Source organism: Theobroma cacao, chromosome 9 (assembly GCF_053813885.1).
Source record: "Theobroma cacao isolate CCN51 chromosome 9, ASM5381388v1, whole genome shotgun sequence".
Classification (NCBI taxonomy): Eukaryota; Viridiplantae; Streptophyta; class Magnoliopsida; order Malvales; family Malvaceae; genus Theobroma; species Theobroma cacao.
In genome coordinates this window covers 3887659-3908062 of record NC_142647.1, presented here as the reverse complement: position 1 = coordinate 3908062, position 20404 = coordinate 3887659, and the positions used below count along the sequence as shown (strand labels likewise).

Here is a 20404-nt window from a genome sequence, read left to right as displayed (position 1 = left end):
TAGCCTGTTATGATTATAATAGATTTTATTTTAGTTTAAATGAAATAGTTACTATTGGGTTTTTTGTGTTAACAGTTATGAGTTTGTAACCATTAAAAGTTTATTGTGTTTTGAATTAAATAATAACTATAATGTTGATGGTTATGAGGTTTTATTATGGTGATGGTTACAAATTTTTGTTGTGTACAAATACCTTTTTTATTGTATTTATAATTTTTACTTAAATAAGATGTCACGTGGTACACATCACTTTAAAATGTTGCTAGACTCATAATTAATTGACATTTTTTGAACTCGTGACTAGATATAATTTTGCCGATTTTATAAAACTGGTTGAGTAGAATAATTTCTATTATTTAACCTTTTTAAATACTTTTTTGATACCTTTTAATGTAATTTTTAGTAATAAGTAAATGAAACATTGCATACAATATATGAAATTCTTGATCCTTATTTCGTCTTTTTAAATAATTTTCAAATAACTTTTTATGTGATTTTAATAAATTAAAGTTACTCATAAGTATGATATTTAAAAAAATTATTAAATTAAAAAATTAAATAAGTTTTTATATTTTTATTATGTTTAATCAGATTTTTATATTTTTATTTTTGAATAAAATAAGCTCTTATATTTTTATTTTGAGTTAAATAAACCTTCATTACTAATAATTTACTTAATCAAAATACTATTTGTCATTGTATAAAATGTGACGCTAATTTACATGCTAACATATCATAATTGATATTGATATGACATGATATATTAATACGATATGATAATATGATCATGTGATATTTTTATTATTCATATTAATATTATATTAATGTTATGTCTGTGCTATATGAATGTAAAATGACAATTGACATTTTAAATAATGACAATAAAATAATAAAAATTTATTTAAATAGTTTAAGAGCTTATTTGAACATTATATTATTATTGAAATACACATACAAGTCTTAAGTACTTTAACCTTTTAAATATTATTTTAAGTACATTTTCAAAAAATTTCATGTGATTTTGTTAATTTAAAGTCATTAAAATTTTAGATAATATTTCAAAAGTATAATGTTTTGAAAAATATCTAAACTATTTAAAATTTGTAAATAAACTCTTATTAAATACTATTTCAAGTATATTTTCAAAAACTTTCATGTGATTTTAGTAATTTAAAGTCATTCAAATTTTATATATATTATTTCAAAGGTATAATGTTTTGAAAAGCCTCTAAATTATTTAAAAAATTCAAATAAACTCTTACATTATTGCATTCAATTAAACTCTTATACTTTTATTTTGACTAATAGTTAACTAATCGTCATTAATTAAAATGTCAATTGTTATTTTATATCAACGTGATACTATCATATCATTAATATAAAAAGTGAAAATACTAAGTAATAATGCCATCATACCACATCTACATATTAGTTTATCATTCATCTTGATATGTCAAGTGTCATGTACATCAAATGATAAATACCCCGTTTTGATTAACATTGTTACTCTCAACTATTATAGATAAGAGTTTATTAAGTTTAAAATAAAAGAATAAAGACTTTATTGAATGTAATAAAACATATTTTTTAAAAATCAAATAGTTTAATGATTTTTTAAATATTATATCTATTTTAAATATATTAATAATTTTATGTGATTTTCACAATTCAAATTAATGAAGTATTATATACAAATTATTGAAACTTTGAATACTTTTTTAAATTTTAAATATTATTTTAATAACTTAAATGATTAAAAGTCTTAGGTGCTTTTAAATATAATTTTTTTTAAATACTTCTTTAATCTTTTAAAGAATTATTGGTTATTGAGAATTTGAGAAGGCCAATGTCATTGATGTTTTCTACACTTTTATAGATACTTGATTACATCATTCTTTAAAAAGAAAATGATTACATTATAAATTGCGAAATCAACATTGTTTTATTGTAACTAATCCTACAATTAGCTTCATCATTGGAAAAGGATTTAGTACTAATTTTTATTGTCAACTTGCTCATACAATTTCGTTACTTTTCCCCCTGACCTCACAATTTTTTTTACACTAAATATGGAAAAAACAAATTATCCAAAAAAATACTTAATAATTTAAATTTCCACAATATTCGCAAAGCTCCCTTCTCCGTATGGTCTCCATGTCTTACATTGGTCAATGCCATATAGGCTGTGTTTGTTATGATTCCCTGTAATTTAATTAGATGTAATTACTTTACAATGAGACGAAGAGCTTATCACCATAAAGCAGCAAGGATGGAGACAAAAATGAAAATAAAAAGAAGAAGAGCCCACTGGAAGAAATAAGAGAAAAAAATGAAAGAAAAAAAAGAAAGAAAGAAAGCGGTGAATTGTGTGACAACTTAATTAATTAATTAATATGTTTATAAAATAATTTAAAATAATTTAATTATTTTTTAAAATTTAACTAATTTATTAAAAATAAATATTTAATAATGATATATCTTTCAATATTTAAATAATTAATATTCAAATATTATATTATTTTTATTATGCTATTATTTATAAATTTTTAAAAATAAATTAAAAAAATAAAATATTTACATTAAAAAAGAATGTAAATTATTTAATTTTATATTTTCATAAATAAAAATAATTTTATCAATTTATTTTATATTCTTAATAAAATATTTTTAAATCAAACATTACAATATAATTACTTTCTGTACAATTATTATTTTTTTACATTCTACTAAATACTATAAAATTATCTTCTTTGACAATTTCTGGTAATCGTATCCTCAACAATAATCACACTCCAGTTAAATATCAATCACAACCTTAATGCCGACACGTCCCATGTCCCACAAACCACCTTTTTTCCCTCTACTTTTTTATTTTTTTTATTTACTTATTTTACTCCCCCACTCACCTTTTTATTTTATTTTTCAATTTCTTTGTGGTTCTTCTTCTTTCATCACAATAAAAATAATAAAAAGAAAAACTAAAAACATTCGTTTCTTTCAGATATTCATGCGCTTCAGGTACTTCTCTCTCTAATCAAAGCTTTTCAATTCAATTTTCCATAAACATTTTCAAATTTAACTATAGATCAGAACCGTTGGATTTTTTTCTGCGTTTGGATCAGAATCGTTCATACTCAATCGTAGATTGCAATTTTGTTCATGTTTAATTTCGTTTTCTCGTGTTTTTGTTTAGCTGACTGTGACTTCAATGACGTTGCCTGTTTTCGTTTTCAATTATATTGTTGCCTTTAAATGTTCTTTCATTGTCATTCATTTGATCTGATGTGCGCGAAGATTGTTAATTTCGCTTTGAGTTCACGAGGAAAATTGATTTTAAAACTTAGCATTACGATTAGAAAATAAGGAAATCCGTGGTTAATTTTGGTTATGATAATTTAATTGTTGAAATTTGATTCTAGCGTAAAATTTAACATTATGTTTAGAACTGTGCTGCTCCTGTTTAGTAATGTCGGTTGTGAGTTAGAATAGGATCTGTTGGCTTCCAAGCATGCCATGGAATCAAGCTTGTTTGGCTTAGCTATTTGGAATTTCTATGCAGATGGCGTGGGAATCTCTGTTGTGTGTAAGTTTGATCGTATGGTTTTCGAATGTTTGTCATTGAATGGCTTAGATAAGGGAGTCTTCTATCCCCTAACAATGGGTTTAGCATGTTTCGGGTGCTCTGAAGTCAAACATTTATGTTCATAACTTGATTAAGCTTATCCTTTTGTGAATTTCATGCTCACTCCGCGGATTTAGCAGTTGTAATAGATGGCTGCATAAATTTGCAGAAATAGGATCTCTGGCATATAACTTTTGTTAAGTAAATCAGCATAAAGTAAGCAAAGAGTTTCTGAAATAGCTTTTCTAATAATTGCGTCATGGTTAGTTGTTTTGGATGCAGGAACTGCATTTTTTTCTTTCAACCTTCATTCTTGGTAGCTATATTTTTAATTTGCTCAAAGAGAGAGCTGCAAATCGACCTGAAATTTTGTTTCTTTTAATTTCCTTGAGTTTTGAGCCTCTCTGCTCTCTCTCCCTGTGCTAATTGTTTTCTGCCTTTAGTGAAATTTTGACAACCTTACTTTTCATGTTTATGTAGGATGAAAGGAGGCCCCTACAGATTAAGATGGAGGGGTAAAGAACTGTCTCTCATTCTCATTGTTCTTGTCTGTGCAACCATTCTTGTTTGGACATGGGACAGAAGTCCAGTACTTACTTCCTCACTACCATCTAAAAATCAGTTATTGCAGCTCTCTCCAGGTTTGCGTGAAGCTATCTTATTTCTTCACTGTGCTATATATCAGTTTTTCACTCTGTTTATTGTGGTAACTAAAGCATTTTTCTTCTATTCATATTTTGGCTGTGCCTTGGTTCATAGGCTTACACAACTAGGCCTAATATGAAGTTATATTCATATGTCATGTTTTCCTTTCCCATGCTACTTTTATCTTCTGCATTCTGTTAATATTCCTGGTTAATGCTATACATGTACATTTTAATGTCAAAGGAGTCAGTTAGTTGGGGTTATCAAAAGTGCATTGTCTGGCCTAGTAACTTTCTGCATAGGATTACAACATTGTTTGGCATACTGGAAGACAATATAATTATCAGCATCTGTTACTGCTGTTAATGCCAATTGCCAAGTAATAATGATATTTGTTTTTTATTCTGGACATGGCTTTTTAAACCTTCTAGAAAATAGAGATATTTGACAAGCATTTGAATTTAGAAATGTAGATAGCATGTCTGGATAAGAGTACTGCTACTTACATGCTCACGAGAGCTTTCCTTCCTCTCATAATATCTGGTGCAGAACACAAAAGCCATGTGAGAGAAGATATTTCCACATCGATACAGAGGGAAGTCATAAATAACGAAGAGGAACATCATGTGGATAAAATGCCTTCTACTGATACCGCCGAAAGTTCTTCAGAATTTGAAACATTTCCTATTCAGAAGAAAGGCAAGCTACTTTTCTGTCTGTCTCAAGAATAGAGATCAAATTTGTGAATATTGCAGTGGCTAATGTTTTAGAATACTTTAATGGTAAATCCTGTTTTTGTGAGCATTACCTATACTTTCATTGCCTCATGGTTTAATATTTTGGCCTCAAGCTGACGTATCCAGCTTCCAATCTCAATACTCTTTCTCTTTCATAGATCTCTCTGATTTTTATGAGCATTTGGCTGGTTAGATGAAGCATTTTCATTGGCATGGGAGATCCCTTGTTTCCCTGCTTCCTATCTGTCTGATTGTGAAGTCATCAGTGATTATTAGAGCAAGATTTTCTATTCTGTTTTCTTGAGTTCTAATGTTGTTACTATGCTGAATGGTTTTGTCTCTCAAGTACACTTGTTTTACCATGAATATTATTAGGATCTTGCTGCAGCCTATTTCTTCATTTTACTCTTAGAGGTCATGGTATTTTGGGAATTGACCTTTGTAATTTGTTATGGTGGCACAGAAGAAGAAACAGAAAAACACAAATACAGTCCAAAAAGAGAGAAAACTGGTGTTGTTAAAAGTGGATCAAGTTCAACACAGATAGAAGAAACAAACAATGTAATTTTAGGAGAAAAAGCTTCAGAACAAGAAGACAAGAAAGTGGAGAATCAAGGTAGAATCTATGCATGATAAGAATTATTCATCTTTTGCACATTCAAATTTCTGTAGGAGTTCACTTATGGAAATTTCAGAGCAGAAATTCTGCTGATAGTATTTTGTTGTTATATATATTATGCTTGGGGAGAAAATGCATTCGTCAATGTGACTGATATGACCTTGTCTGACCAATCTATGTTGATCAAGGTTTTTAAAGCAAATGTTGGAAATCTCAGCTATTTTGCTTTTGCTACCTCTTCCAAACCTCACACATTTGTTTTGCATGCTATTACATGGATGTAATATCATCTATTCCTTGTAACAATTTCTATTGTGCACTTCATTATTTAGTCATTTTCCTAGTGATGTAGTGGGTGTTGTGCAAGCTAAGTGTGGTTATGATGTTAATGCTCTCTCTTTCTCACACCTGTAGATTTTGGATCTGTAAGTTCCGTTTGTGATAATATTAATGAGTATTGATTTTCATTTCATCTGATGCTTCTCCAGCCTGTAATTATGCAAAAGGAAAATGGGTTATAGATGATAGACGGCCTTTATATTCTGGGTTTGGTTGTAAACAGTGGCTAGCACCAATGTGGGCTTGCCGGTTGATGCAGCGTCAAGATTTTGCCTTTGAGAAGCTAAGATGGCAGCCAAAAGATTGTGAAATGGAAGAATTTGAAGGGTCAAAGTTCTTTAAACGGTATTAATATCTTGTCCTTGAATATTTTTTAAATAATTGGTCAGCCCATATATTGTTTGAAAATGATTATAGCTCTTCACTTGGTCCTTCCAACTTCACCTTAATCAGAAGAACTGACATTTTGACTGTTCTTAAGTTCTAAGGCTTGGGTTTTCATAGATTTGGCATTTGACTTTCTCCTCAATAAATATGCACTCTCTTTTCCTTGCAGAAGTTGTGTTTTTCTTTTTGGTCAGAGTTTATATGAGTGGTCTTCTTATTTTTACTTGTTCAAATATGATCAATATTTGTGGGACCATTTACATATTCTTCTGATGCATTTCCAGGATGCAAGACAAAACTCTAGCTTTTGTTGGAGATTCACTGGGTAGGCAGCAGTTCCAGTCTCTAATGTGCATGATCACAGCTGGTAAGGATAGCCCAAATGTCCAAGATGTGGGCAAAGAGTATGGCCTTGTCATACCACCTGGTGGTAAGCGTCCTAATGGTTGGGCGTATCGATTTCCCAGCACCAATACTACTGTCCTTTACTATTGGTCTGCAAGCCTCTGTGATTTGGAGCCTCTTAATGTCAGAGACCCACACACTGAATATGCAATGCATCTTGATCGACCTCCAGCATTTTTGCGCCAATTTCTCCACAAAATTGATGTCTTGGTTCTAAACACCGGGCACCACTGGAATAGAGGGAAGCTTAAGGCCAACAGATGGGTCATGTATGTTGGGGGTGTTCCCAACAACAACAGGAAGATAGCAGATATGGGAGGTGCCAAGAACTTCACAATCCACAGCACTATTAAATGGATAAACTCACAGCTCCCAAAGCATCCTCATCTGAAAGCCTTCTATCGGAGCATCTCCCCTAGGCACTTTGTAAATGGGGACTGGAACACAGGAGGTAGCTGTGACAATACTTCTCCTATGTCCATAGGTAAAGAAGTATTACAAGAAGAGTCTAGTGATTATAGTGCTGCCAGCGCTGTGAGGGGGACAGGGGTTGAGCTTCTAGACGTAACAGCTTTGTCTCAGGTGAGAGATGAGGGTCACATATCCCGGTTCAGTATCACAGCCTCTCCAGGAGTCCAGGACTGCTTGCATTGGTGTTTGCCTGGTGTTCCTGACACATGGAACGAAATCCTCTTTGCACAAATTTAGTCACACGTTGTTGTTGCTGAATGAAGAATTCTTGCAGCATGCTCTGAGACGCAAAAGTGGCGCCTCTGCCTAGCATTGGTTGAGTATACTTTTGATGGCAGCCTTGATCATGATCTTGGAGAAGAATTCCATGTCGCAACTATGTCAATCATGGGCTCATTCTTGTGTTATGGAGCCACATATATTTTTGTGGTTACTGTATTTGTAGATTTAGTCTCTAGACTTTTTTGTAGCTTAGTTGGCCATAGTTTTTTCATACATTTTGATCTTACACTCTCTGAACATTGCTGGAGGAAGCACCCGGAATAAAAGTTGGCCTGAATCTGGCCATCTCTGCAGCCTCCTATGAAAAAAAAATGCTTACAATGGAGGGAAAACAGCAGGAAAAAGAAAAAAGAAAGAAAAGAAAAGTTTGTAATACAGGGAACAATGTAGCGTTAAGAATTGGAGAAGCGGTGAGTGAACAGGAAGAATATATGAAATTACAGATTTTATTCGCTTTGCAATGTACAACCAAATCCTCATAAAACGGTATACATTCTTTTCCTATATTTTCCGAAGTGCGTTTGTTTGATCGTGTCACCACCAAAATTTGTCGAGATTAATTGTTCTTTTCTTCGTGCACATATGCTTCTTGCTTACTCCTGTACTCTCAATGGCAGCTTCGTGTTTGGACCACTGCCCGTGACGCTAACAATGTCAGCGGCATCCAGACAGCTATGGGCTTTCCAACTCTTCATCATTAATTAATCTAGTTACTCCCACGCAGCTATGGGTTCCGCATGGACCCCATAGGAAAGTGAAAGTCGCTTTTCTGCTAGTATTATGAGATTTGGATGAGACTTCGTAAGAATAAAAGAGAAAGGACAAACCGACAACCTGCCCTCATTAAAGTTAGCTTAATCTTTTTTTTTGTTTGTTTGTTGATGTACATACTCTGGTCACCCCATTTCCAATGTGAACCCAAAAATGAGAATTCCCGTTAGGAAAATAACCCCATATCTTCTTGAGTTTTAACTCCATATTTGGAGTACTTTGACGGACCGAAAACAAACCTTTATCATTACTCAGGCAAAAGTCCAAATAATATCATGGCTTTTGGTTCCATTTCCATTGCAAAAAAGTTGTGGATGAAGTTGGATTCGCCTTCAAGCCAATCGTCACATCATCAGGGGTAATCTATTAACTGACGATTGGGACATATCCGAATTCCAATATGCCAAATCCATGGTAACTGCTTTCTTATTGCTTTTATTACATTTCTTTCTTCCTTGCTTGGATTTATCTTATACTGTAGTTGCCTTTTCCAGGTTTTTAACTGCATTCAAGTCAGCGAAATCTGCTGACTTTTCCAAAAATTAACTGTCAAATGCCACGTGGAAGAGCCGGCAGCGCCTGGGTCCCATCTTCACATAGCCAGTAAACCGATCCAGAGAGCCGTTGGTCAACTGACCGTTGGAGATTTACTATTCTGTGCTTCGCGGGAGCATCGTAAATCTCCTTTCCCACTTGCTGGTAGACGTCCATTAACTGAAGGAACGAACCCACCATTGCCTACGAACCAGGCGATCATTCCTCCACGTCGGCAATCTTTCATGTTATTCAATCACGTGCCACCACGTACCCATCGGGCAATCTCCCATCTTCTTCGACCCTAACGCAACGAAACATATACAGCATGCATTATACTATTAAAAAAAAAACATACGCGTCCCTCTCTCTATCACAAAAATAAAAAAGTAATTTTTAATTAAAAAACCCGAGATTAATTGACCGAAACGAAAAGCAGGTGCTGACGCCAATTGCAAGAATCCGATCACGGAAGTAATCCCATCCCTCCAAAATTGCTCCTTGTCTGATTCTCTAAATAATCTGTTTCTTGTCTTACAAAAAGAAGAAAAAAGAACTAAAAAAGTGACTCTTTTTTTTATCGGTTTTTTACTTTTCAAATGGCGGAGGATTTTGCTCAGGCGGTGGAGGACGGGCTAAAGCTAGCGAAACGGATATACTTAGGGAAAGACAGGGGAGCGGTGGGGCCGCCGAAGCCACCACCGCCTATGGAGAGGTCACCGTATAGGTACTTGCCATCGGCGCCGATGGTTTATGCGGTTATATCCGACCCGAGGATTGTCGACAACCCGGATATTCCGAGTTACCAGCCTCACGTGCATGGCAGGTGCGATCCACCCGCTTTGATTCCTCTCCAGATGAACGGGGTGGACCTCGACGTCGATTGTTACGCCGATACCGCTTTTATTCAAGTTTCCGGATCGTGGAGAGTCCATTGCGTTATGGGTAGCCGTTCCTGTGATTGTCGCATTGCTGTTCCTACGGGCCCGCAGGTTAGTTCTCAAAATTTTACTCATATATAAAAAAAAATTGGAAAAAAGCTTATTTTTGTAAAGAATTTTTTACTATTTTTGAAGTCTTTATCTTAGTTTAAAATTCTCCACTCTTCAGCTCAAGAAGTTTTATTTACTATTTGATTCTAAAATTTTTGTTTTTTTTTCTTTTAATCATTTGAGAACTGAAAAATCATGTGATATAATTTTTGTTTTTATTTGACTTGTACCGAAACAAAGAATATTAGATTAGTTCCGATCAAACTGCATCAATGAAGCTGAAAACTTTAACTAAGAATTATAAGGGGGACAAGAATAACTTAAGAAAACTCTAAAATGGGTTCTTTTTGTTGACATTTTGAAGAAAAAATGATTTTGTTGTCTTTTTAATCATCTCAAGTCTTGATGGCATTAAAAAGGGATGTGCTCTTTTGAAAAGAGAAAAGTAACGAGTGTTTGGTTAGCTTGATTATGTGTTTGATTTGTTGGAATTGTGATTATTAATGGTCTCAAGCAATAATATATTATTTGGCTAACAGGGTTCAATTCTAGGTGTTGAGGTTGACCTTCCTACAAAATCATATTCTACTGAACTGATTGGAGTGGAAGACAGTAAGGGTATTGAAAAAATAGCGCTTCCAGAAGATGGATGGTTTTTGAAGCCTCACATATTTACTTTAACAATACCACAGGTAAACCGATGTCTTAAAGTTATAATGATTTAACTGGATATACTTAAGTCAATTGTATCTAATGAATGTTTTTGTTTTATTTTTCCAGATCGATGGGGGTACTAATATTTCAATTAAGCTTCGTTGGTCTCAGAAATTGTCATATAATGATGGCCAGTTCTCCTTGACTGTGCCCTTTACTTTTCCTGAATATGTTACTCCTGCTATAAAGAAAATCTCAAAAAAAGAAAAGATACAGTTGAATGTGAACTCTGTTATTGCAACTGGAATTTTGAGCAAGGCAACTAGTCATCCTTTGAAGGTGCATATCTTGATTAAGGACCATTATGCTTGTTTTGTTTGACTTAATGAATGAAATTACTTAGTTCCTTGTCTTATCCTACTTACTGTTCTTTTCACCTCAAATTTTGCAGGAAATAAGACGCAGTGCAGGGAAGTTCGGTTTCTTATATGAAGTAGAAGTTCTGACATGGTCCAATACTGACTTCAGTTTCTCATATAGTGTAAGAATCAGACTTATCTTACTGTCACGCTATCTTTTCTTTAGAACTATAAAATTACAGTTTATACAACATGAATATTACTAAAGTTTTAATTGAACTAGAGATTAATTGATATTTTTATGTGGAATACCTCAATTTGTTATGATCAGGATACTTATAATTGCATCTTGTCTACACTTTTTTATAGGTTTCTGCCAGTAACATATTTGGAGGGGTCCTTTTGCAGTCACCATCTTTATATGATTATGATCAAAGGGATATGTTCTGTGTATATCTTTTTCCTGGGAGTCAGCAGAGTAGGAAGGTTAGTCTGGCATTTATTCAACCTGTAAAGTTCTTCTAATTTGGTTCTTTGTTTGGTATGTATACTCATCTTATTGAATTTGATAGGTGTTCAAAAAGGAGATCATATTTGTTGTTGATATAAGTGACAGCATGGAAGGGAGGCCACTTGAGAGTACCAAGAATGCAATATCTGCAGCACTTTCTAAGCTTAATCCTGAAGATTCGTTTAACATTATAGCTTTTAGTAGTGAGACTTTTCTATTTTCAACATCCATGGAGTTGGCTTCCGAGGAAGCAATTGAAAGGGCCAGTGAATGGATTAGCACGAAACATAGTGAGGGAGGCGGTACAAATATTTTTATTCCACTAGAAAAGGTGTGTACTCATTTCCTTTGTTTTGGTTAAACTTCTCATGTTTTCTGTATTGATTTAACAAATATAATAAGGCTAGCAGCAAGCTTTCACTTTGTCATGACAAGATGATTTGAGATAGTATTCTTTTCTCATGATCTATTGCACGTTATTAACTTTTGCTTATTTCTGTCAGGCAACTGAGATGCTGTCAAACACACATGGTTCAATTCCTATGATTTTTCTTGTTACTGATGGGGCTGTTGAAGATGAGAGGAACATTTGTGACTGGATAAAAAAGCGTCTAACAAATGGAGGATCATTATGTCCACGTATACATACTTTTGGCATAGGTACAATTCTAGGTGTTTAAGCCCCATTTATTTTCAGTTATTAGCATATTGTTCGATTGCTTTTAATACCATTGAATTTATTTCTTATCATTGGTGAGGGATGCTAAACCTGGCTAGTCATGAACTCAGGATTATGTAAATAGTGATGGCTAGTTAACTTGTTGTGTGGAAATGTTGCAGGTTCTTTCTGTAATCATTATTTCCTGCGCATGCTTGCTATGATTGGACGGGGGCAATATGATGCTGCTTTTGATTTAGGTCTGTATGTTATGTTTGAACCTCAAGCCAAAGAATTGTGTTATATGAGGAAATTTTTGGTGCATTAAATATGGATTGCTACCCTTTAATAGAATTCTTTTGATTTTGCTTTCTTTACTTTTAAAGAAGGGGGGGGGGGGGTTGTGGGCCTTTCTTTAGAGCCATCTTTTTAAGCATTTTTGCCTACAATAGCAGCATGTCATTGTTTTGGTTCTTTTTCCCACAGCATCAAGGGAAAGTTTATGAAAGGTGTAGGAACTAAGCTAGAATTTGGAATTTGTACTAGATCTATGGTTAATATGGGAACTTGAATGGTTGTGTGTTGGGCTAAGTCAAGTTTTAGTTTTGTGCAAATATGCTGTGAATGGTTTAATGATGTTGCTTTAAAGCATAATTTGGTGGTCAGTGACTTAGTTTATCTTTCTCGTGCTCTTAAGTTGAGTTAATATAGTTTCATGTAGTTCCTTTCCTCAAATCTTTAGGCTCTTTGTAAGGTTATGAGTGTTTTCTTATCCAGGTTTTCTTAGAAACAATAGGAGCCTTCTTCGGGTTCTCCTTGCTTAGACAGCCTCCTTACAAGTCCTTTAACCTATTTCTATTTCCCAAATTCTACCTTGAGTTCTGAAACCTAAGCTCATCAAGTAATCTATGAAAAAAAGTAAAAGCTATTCTTTTTCTGTTAGGATATGTGAAAGTTTGTGGTCCTAATATCCATTATTCTTACTCTTTTTTTTCTTTCTGTTTCTTGTCAGATTCAATTGAGGTTCAGATGCAAAAATTATTTAGCAGAGGTTTATCTACCATTCTTGCAAATATAACCTTTGATGCATTTGATGATCACGAACAAATAGAGGTATGTTTGTCTGAACTCCTGTACCAGGTTCATCTATGATATCTTATTTTCCTTATCTCTCCTACCTTTCTATGTTTTATTTCCGAATTGTTTAGTTATTTCTATTTGTCTATCTATTCTTGTGATTTTAAGGGACCTCGTTATATGATATCATCATATATAGTGACATATAGCATCAGTTGAAGTTGCCTGAATATCACAACAAACATCTTACAGTGCTTATCTTGTCTGTTGTTTTCTTTCATTCATGTTTTTTCCACCTGGATAGTGATCATCCTGTTCCAGTCTTTGAATACTGACTTGACTTGAGTTTCTTCTACAATGTCCCTGATAGGTGTACTCTTCATTTATTCCTGACCTTTCATCTGAAAGCCCGTTGACAATATGCGGGAGGTACCAAGGTAGTTTTCCTGACACTCTTAAAGCTAAAGGTGTCTTAGGAGATCTGAGTAGCAATGTTACAGACTTGAAGATAGAAAGGGCCAAGGATATACTTCTTGACAGAGTAAGGCATCTACTATTCAATAATTTTTTCCCAATTTTTAATTTTACAATCCAGTTAGGCTGTACTCTCTTTATTTTTTTCCTTCCTGGGGAAAGGGGAGGAGGGGGGGGGGGGGGGGGGGGGGGGGTGAGAGGGGCGTTTGGTGTATCTGGTGGTTTCACAATGCTTTTGGGATATTCTAATCAACAAAAAAGTTTACCTGTTGTATTTGAACTTAGATGTCTATGTAACTTTAGAATTCTTTTGTGGGTTAAGATTTTTGTATTTGGAATATTGTGCTAATGCTATATCTTGTTTCACCCAGTTGTTTATAATTACTGGTTGCACTTTTTATTCTAATAGCATTTTTCATAGATGGTGTATCTCCTCCTGGGATTCTTCTCTTTAGCTTTTATTTTGCTTCATTGCTCTTAACATCTAAATGTTTACCTGTATACCCCAATGATTTACACCTGGAGTATTTTATAGTTTCCCTTTTCTCTAATAGGTGTTAGCAAGGCAGCAGATTGATTTACTCACAGCTCAGGCATGGCTTTCAGAAAATAAACAGCTTGAGGAAAAGGTTTGTTTCATTGTATTCTGACGTTCTTTTTTCCAAAAATAAGTGGGACAGCAAGGTTCCATACTACTACATCTTATACTTGAATGTTTGCAATAATTAAGCCGGCACAGGTGTAGCAGAATGGGCTTTGCCCACGCATTCAAGTGGGTATAGATTTCCCTGGTCCACTACTCCTTACTTCCACTTTGTATTTATGAAATGGGAATAATGGTAATTACCATATCCTTGCTGTGGGGATATGGAATAGCTATGATGGACCTATCTTTTCCAAATTGCTCAGTGGCCACGTTAGCTGGACTGCTTGATATGGAATGTGTTGGATCTTTTTCGCTTGTCCTGACCTCACCACATTTCCTAGTGGTAAAAACCATTGTTGATGCTATTGATTTGTTATTGGCAGGTTGCAAAATTGAGCATACAGACTTGCAATATCTCTGAGTATACCCGTATGGTCCTGCTTGAGAAAAATAAAATATACCAAGCCTCAGAATCTTCTGGTTCTCTGAAGGTATGCTATATTGTTTACTTTAATAATGCCACTAGGTCCAACTAAGTCATACTGTTTTTTGTTTAAGAATGCACTTAGGATCTTTTCGCTTGAAACATTGCTGAGGCAGCCTAAAGTTGGCTTCTCTGAATACAGGTTCCGTATAAAGGTGATCCACACGAAATTGGGGACTCCGGAGCGCCCAAAAAGATGTTGCTTCAAAGCCTCACAGTTGGCTTTGGTGACCTGATTGCAACTGCCGAAAACATCCGTCCAGGATCTCAAGAACCAAAATTGCCTGAAGTTGCCGAAATTCTTGTGAAGGCAACTTCAAATTGCTGTGGTCAGATATGTAATCAATGCTGTTGCATGCTCTGCATCCAGTGTTGTTCAAAGATGAATAATCAATGTGCCACTGTATTAACACAGCTATGCACTGCTCTGGCATGCTTTGGCTGCCTTGATTGTTGCTTACAATTATGCTGTCCTGGACAAGATGGTCGATAAACGCATTCCAGAATTTGATCCGGTTGGTGTATATTATTGTTTTTAGTGTATAAAATTGATATATTATTTACATTCGTTCTCAGTTGAATTTGCTTGTTTGCTCAAGCTAGTTTGAACTTTGAACTGCCCAACATACACAGCTACAGCCTTTGCAATTGTTAACCTATCAAACTGCGTTATGGCATCCCAAGATTTTAATCTCATACATAAAGATCCGGAAATTTGTTCTTAACTACTTGGTACATGCCAACATCACGACATGTCAAATAGAAAAAGAAGAACGGCGGTGATATTCCTCTGTTATTGATCTTCCAGAAGAGGTACATTCTTCATTCCATACTATGAAGAGCTGCACTTCGCCCAGAAAACGTACAACTTCCAGCCACTTCCAACAATGCCCAGCACAATGCACCTAGATGATGCAAGTATCATGCACAATCACAAACCAAACAGCAATAAAGTCATTGACTGGAAACATGATAAAGATTTGGATTACTTCAAATGCTATTTTCATCACTACTATTAACTAGCAACCTTTAGACCTGGAGCTCTGGGTGACTATCATTTTCTGAGAGATGCTGCTCAACATGTTTCTCCACTTCCAACTCTGACTCTTCATGATCGTCATCTGAATCTGTTTTCTTGAGGTGGAAGGTCTCCTGGATTTTTGTCACTCCTTTCTCCATTGGTCCTACTGCTTGATTTATAGTTAATACAACATCCTCCACAACCTGTTTATCCAATACCATTTCCATGGATGTTTGAAGTACTAAAATGTTAATGTGAAATGCAGTGTACTAGTGGGACATGACTTACCCGTTGACCACCTTCAAGAACTATGTCTTGAACACTCTCCGTGATTCTTGTTCCAGGAGCCTTAACCTGTGTTTCTGTTTTTTCTAGCACAGCTGGTTTCTCCTCATTGCCTTCCTCTACCGTCAGTGTTTCTTTGGTTGTTTCAGTGGTGACCTTTCCGTATTCAGAAACAGGGAGAAAATGATATGATTCCGCAGAGAAGACAAATATATGAGCAACAGCTGCAATGGCCATCTGCCAAACCACATACAGAAAACCTTTATGCTCATGGCTATGGAACTTACAGCCTATCATCATAATGCTTTTCAGGCTATGATTGGTAAAAAAAATTCATAATATCTTCATCCTTAGAAAACAAACCACTAGTTGAAAAAAAAAAAAAAAGGCTTTGGAAAAGTAGTAGTAGGCTAAAAAGATTTGCATTTTGAGCATTCACTGCACGAAAAATGCCAAAAAGACTTCATCCATTGATCAACAAATTAGATTTCATGCCCAGTCTTGTCTGAAGGTGTCCAAAGTCCAAACAGAGATGTTGATCACAAACAAGCAACTTACTTCAATACAAATCAGAAAGTCCTGCAATGCAGTCTGCAGTTTCCCTTCTTTAGGCAGAACTCCAAATGCACAAAGCAGAGCAATGCCTACCCCTTGCCACCAAGTGGCAAAGACAATGGCCTTGAAGCTGATAAACTTTGCAAGTGGCTTTATATGTTCAAGCCTTTCATGAGTTACATTGTAGAACTGCACAAGGCAAAAAAGTGCCCACATTTGGCTGAAGTTTATAACTACTGTTATGTATGGATACCTGCAAGAGAGCAGGATTAGCAACTATCATTAGAAAAAAGGGGCAGAAGCAGTAAAAACTTTAAATTCTCATTTAACGGGTTAAACAAAATAGAAGTACTTTTTCATAAACACAGCATTCTAAATATGAGAAGATTCAAATATGGACATAACAGCATCTATTAAGAGCTTAGACTTCGTTAGGCTTTATACCAAGGCATATACAAGATTGCACAAAAAACCATCATACATACCCGTAGTACCATTTGAATTCTCCATCACCATAAACACCAAAGACCTCCAACAATAGTGCTAAGAATGCACAGAATGTCTTCAGAATCATCTGAGTTAACTATCAGACATCAGAATGCAAGGAAATGATCACAACCAAAATCAAATGATGGGATCGTATTAGTTTTTTCTTACATATTGCACAAGACCAAATTTTTCTATTGTGAGCAGGTCTTTTCCAATAACACGTGGACGGAAGAAGAAGTTGCTGAATGACTTTTGATGTACTTGTTGGTCTTCTTCTGCTCCGTCTAGGAATGGCTTAGCCAGCTGATTTCTAGATTCATTTTCAAGAAGCTCAACAACCCTTCTTTCTCCACCTGGCACAAATTTTCTTCTGCTGAATGAAGCATGTTTCGCCGTGTATGAAGTATATAAGCTAATGGAGTTCTAACTTGCTTGAAACATCTATCAAGTATCATAGTTGAGTCAACATGAACTGTGCTAATAATTATCTTGAAGCAGTAGTCTTACATTTTCCCAAATTTCTTTCAATTCCATGGAAGCATTTAAAGTTAGTACATTTGATTACTGCAGAACTGCGTGCAACCATGGCATAAAAAATTCAATGTATATCGAATAATAAATGTCCTCAGGAGTCAAGACAAGTCATAAAAATGTTGCTTTACCTAGACAAGCAATCAAATAGCTCCCAAAGGAATATAAGGCGAAGGCTTCATAGCAATTTCTCAAAATGTCACAGACAAGGGAAAGTCTTGGGTTCCCCAATGATATGATCTGTGGAAGTCAAACAAAAGCTACCTCAAATTCCCACCAAAGTAAGCAAGGATCAAAAGAAAGGAGTAGAGATGGGCTACATATGAGATATGAAAGTAGAATAGTATGTATACTTTCTGAGTTTGTAATAAGAAAACAAATTAAACATAGATTAGTTGTTCCAGAGAGATAGAACCGTACTGACTCAGCAGCATAGACAGGAACCATGAACAAAACCGCAACAATCCATTTTTGTTCCTGGGAAAGCAATTAGCATTCGACACTAAGTAACATTTCCCCATATATTTAATTAGCTTCACAAAAGGTCAGCAAAATTTTGCATTCCCTAATTTCTTTTTCCAAATTAGCACACACCCTTTAGCAAGAAAAGCGAGGATTTCCAAATGAGAAACGAAACTAACATGAGGATTCGTATATGATCTGAGATGTTGAAGAATGAGATAAAGAGAGAGAACCACTGCTACAAGTGCAAAGGAGCCTGCTATGATAACTGCTGGATGGTGAAGATCTCTATACGTGTCTCCGTAGGCTAAAACGACATCGCTGGCTGCCATTCCCCCAGCATCTTAAAAACCTTACTGCATATGTTTGCTTATCTTGAAACCAAATAAATAAATCCCCACTTAAGTATCAAACAGATATATCCATATCCTGGGAAACTAACAAAAGAAAGAGAGAAAAACCTTTGCCTGCAATGCTGAACAAGTTTATCTTGGTTCAAAGTTGAACAGAACAGCCTTGCTTCGTAGATTACTAGCAGGACGGGGATGGCCGCGTCAGTTGCGAGTGGGGACTTACATATCCTTGCCCCGAAAGTTGCCACGTAACAGTTTACACCGAGGTAGTCGTTAATCCGAAGACACGTTGCGCGGGAATATCTACCACTTCCAAGTTTTCCAAATTTGATTTTTAACCCCAACTATCTTTCTTTCTTTTCGTTTTGGGTGATTGATCATGGGCTGGCATTACTCGTAATTTTTCATGATTATTATACGATCATCATCTCATGCCGCAATGTAAAACCTGAGGTTTGGATCTGAGCGGGCAAGAAACCAAGGCTTATGTTTGCCCCAGTACGAGTATCATGGAGAAGTGTGTTCCTAGGCCTAGCAGGCAGGCTAGCATACCCACATTCTTGACCTAAATTAAATTTTGAAAAAACCAAACCAAAATAGTAATAAAAAAAAAGGGGGGGGGGGGGGGGGGTAACACAATTTGGCTACTTGTTACGTATCGAATATGGGTACTTGTACTTTCACATATAAGCTTGATGTGATTGGAAGACTTGTTTATATATGTCTCAGCTCTCAATCACATGTCCACATGTTTCGGGTTTAAGTTATCAATTCAGGTAATGTGGGTTACTTTCCATTTTAGGTAAGCCTCACGAAGCTTTCCAAGTATGGCATGGAAGATTAAACAAATAGCCAACATCGTTAACTGAGTTGAAATTTTTGGATTGGGATTTTTCTTTCTTTGCATGGTTCAATTGTGAACCTTTCGAGGTGAGTCCTCGTGCTTGCCTTCCACTTTGCATCACCAAGGTTTTGGTTGGGGATTTATCAGGCATGTGGATCTTCATCGAGGCTTACTATCCTACATATAAATAATTTAACACTATTTTTATGCTTTTAATTTTTGCTGTTCATGGCGTCTGAAATGCAGCTATAAATGGCTACAATCATAATTCACTACCGTATTAAACGGTGGCAATTTTATTCAATTGTTCTTAATAGTATTGTAGAAGAAAAAAAAAAGAGACCAAACCCTTAGAGACACGTGTTGGTCGGTACGGTCGAAACTGCAGTGACCAAGGTCTTGTGTTGACATCTGGCAGGGCCCGCTCACTTTGGTTTGGCATGGGCTGATGCCGGATGGGCGATGGACATTGGGCATGGACTCACGTGATCAACAGGGACAACTTCACGTGCCTGGGATGTTTTCCCACGTATGAATATCTAATCTTGACCAAAGCTAAAATCATCATTTCTTTTTCTTAAATAATTAAAAAAAATTCTTGAATTATGATAATTTACATAAACTAAACTTTTATTTTTAATTATAACTAACGAGTTCTTATTTTTGATTTGTATCTAAATAAATTTAGTGTAATATTTAAAATATATATTTTAAATTTTTTTAAAAAAAATTTATTTTTTAATTATGTTCAATCAAGTCTTTATATTTTTATTTTTAATTAAATAGATTTTTATGATAATGGTTAATTAACTATCATTAATTAAAATAAAAAATTATTTTATGTCATGTAACATTAATATGTTAATATATTATAGTAGATAACGATATAACAAATTGATATGACATAATGATATAATCATATTAATATTTATACTTTTCATATTAACATTACTCGAGTATAAAAATGACAAATGTTATTTTACTTATTGATAATTAATCAATTATTAATTATAAAAATATATTTAACACAAAATAAAATATAAGAGTTTGATTGAATGTAATAAAAAAAATTTATTTAAATTTTCTTAAATAACTCTATAATTTTTTAAAATATTATACTATTAAATAACTCTAATAAAAAATTAACCATTCAAACCTAATATTAATTAATATTTTTTATTCGTAAAACTTAACATG

At 34.5% G+C, this 20404-nt stretch overlaps 3 protein-coding genes across 4 annotated transcripts; 2 read left to right on the top strand and 1 right to left on the bottom strand.

The window, feature by feature from the left end:
• The first annotated feature begins 2877 nt into the window (after positions 1-2877).
• On the top strand, positions 2878-7800 carry TBL16 (TRICHOME BIREFRINGENCE-LIKE 16). Of its 2 annotated transcripts, none has more exons than XM_018127596.2 (6): positions 2878-3018; positions 4103-4263; positions 4817-4966; positions 5468-5620; positions 6112-6307; positions 6634-7800. In XM_018127596.2, the coding sequence occupies exons 1-6, from the start codon at positions 3008-3010 to the stop codon at positions 7460-7462; spliced, it is 1500 nt and encodes a 499-aa protein (XP_017983085.2). In that variant the 5' UTR covers positions 2878-3007; the 3' UTR covers positions 7463-7800. The 2 variants fall into 2 exon arrangements, with proteins under 2 accessions (XP_017983085.2, XP_017983086.2); XM_018127597.2 differs by lacking the exon at positions 2878-3018 and adding an exon at positions 3135-3583.
• Positions 7801-9173: 1373 nt separating this feature from the next.
• On the top strand, positions 9174-15230 carry LOC18588259 (inter-alpha-trypsin inhibitor heavy chain-like protein). Its single transcript, XM_007012548.3, has 13 exons — positions 9174-9804; positions 10344-10496; positions 10585-10797; positions 10910-10999; positions 11187-11303; positions 11390-11659; positions 11832-11988; positions 12169-12246; positions 12999-13099; positions 13434-13604; positions 14092-14166; positions 14567-14674; positions 14810-15230. The coding sequence occupies exons 1-13, from the start codon at positions 9412-9414 to the stop codon at positions 15158-15160; spliced, it is 2277 nt and encodes a 758-aa protein (XP_007012610.3). The 5' UTR covers positions 9174-9411; the 3' UTR covers positions 15161-15230.
• Positions 15231-15431: 201 nt separating this feature from the next.
• Positions 15432-18726, bottom strand: LOC18588258 (organic solute transporter ostalpha protein (DUF300)). The gene is made up of 10 exons (XM_007012547.3): positions 18472-18726; positions 18190-18384; positions 17969-18025; positions 17680-17788; positions 17186-17370; positions 17014-17102; positions 16532-16781; positions 15977-16210; positions 15695-15891; positions 15432-15572 (listed from the first exon to the last, which is right to left on the bottom strand). The coding sequence occupies exons 2-9, from the start codon at positions 18340-18342 to the stop codon at positions 15697-15699; spliced, it is 1272 nt and encodes a 423-aa protein (XP_007012609.3). The 5' UTR covers positions 18343-18384; positions 18472-18726; the 3' UTR covers positions 15432-15572; positions 15695-15696.
• Positions 18727-20404: the final 1678 nt, after the last annotated feature.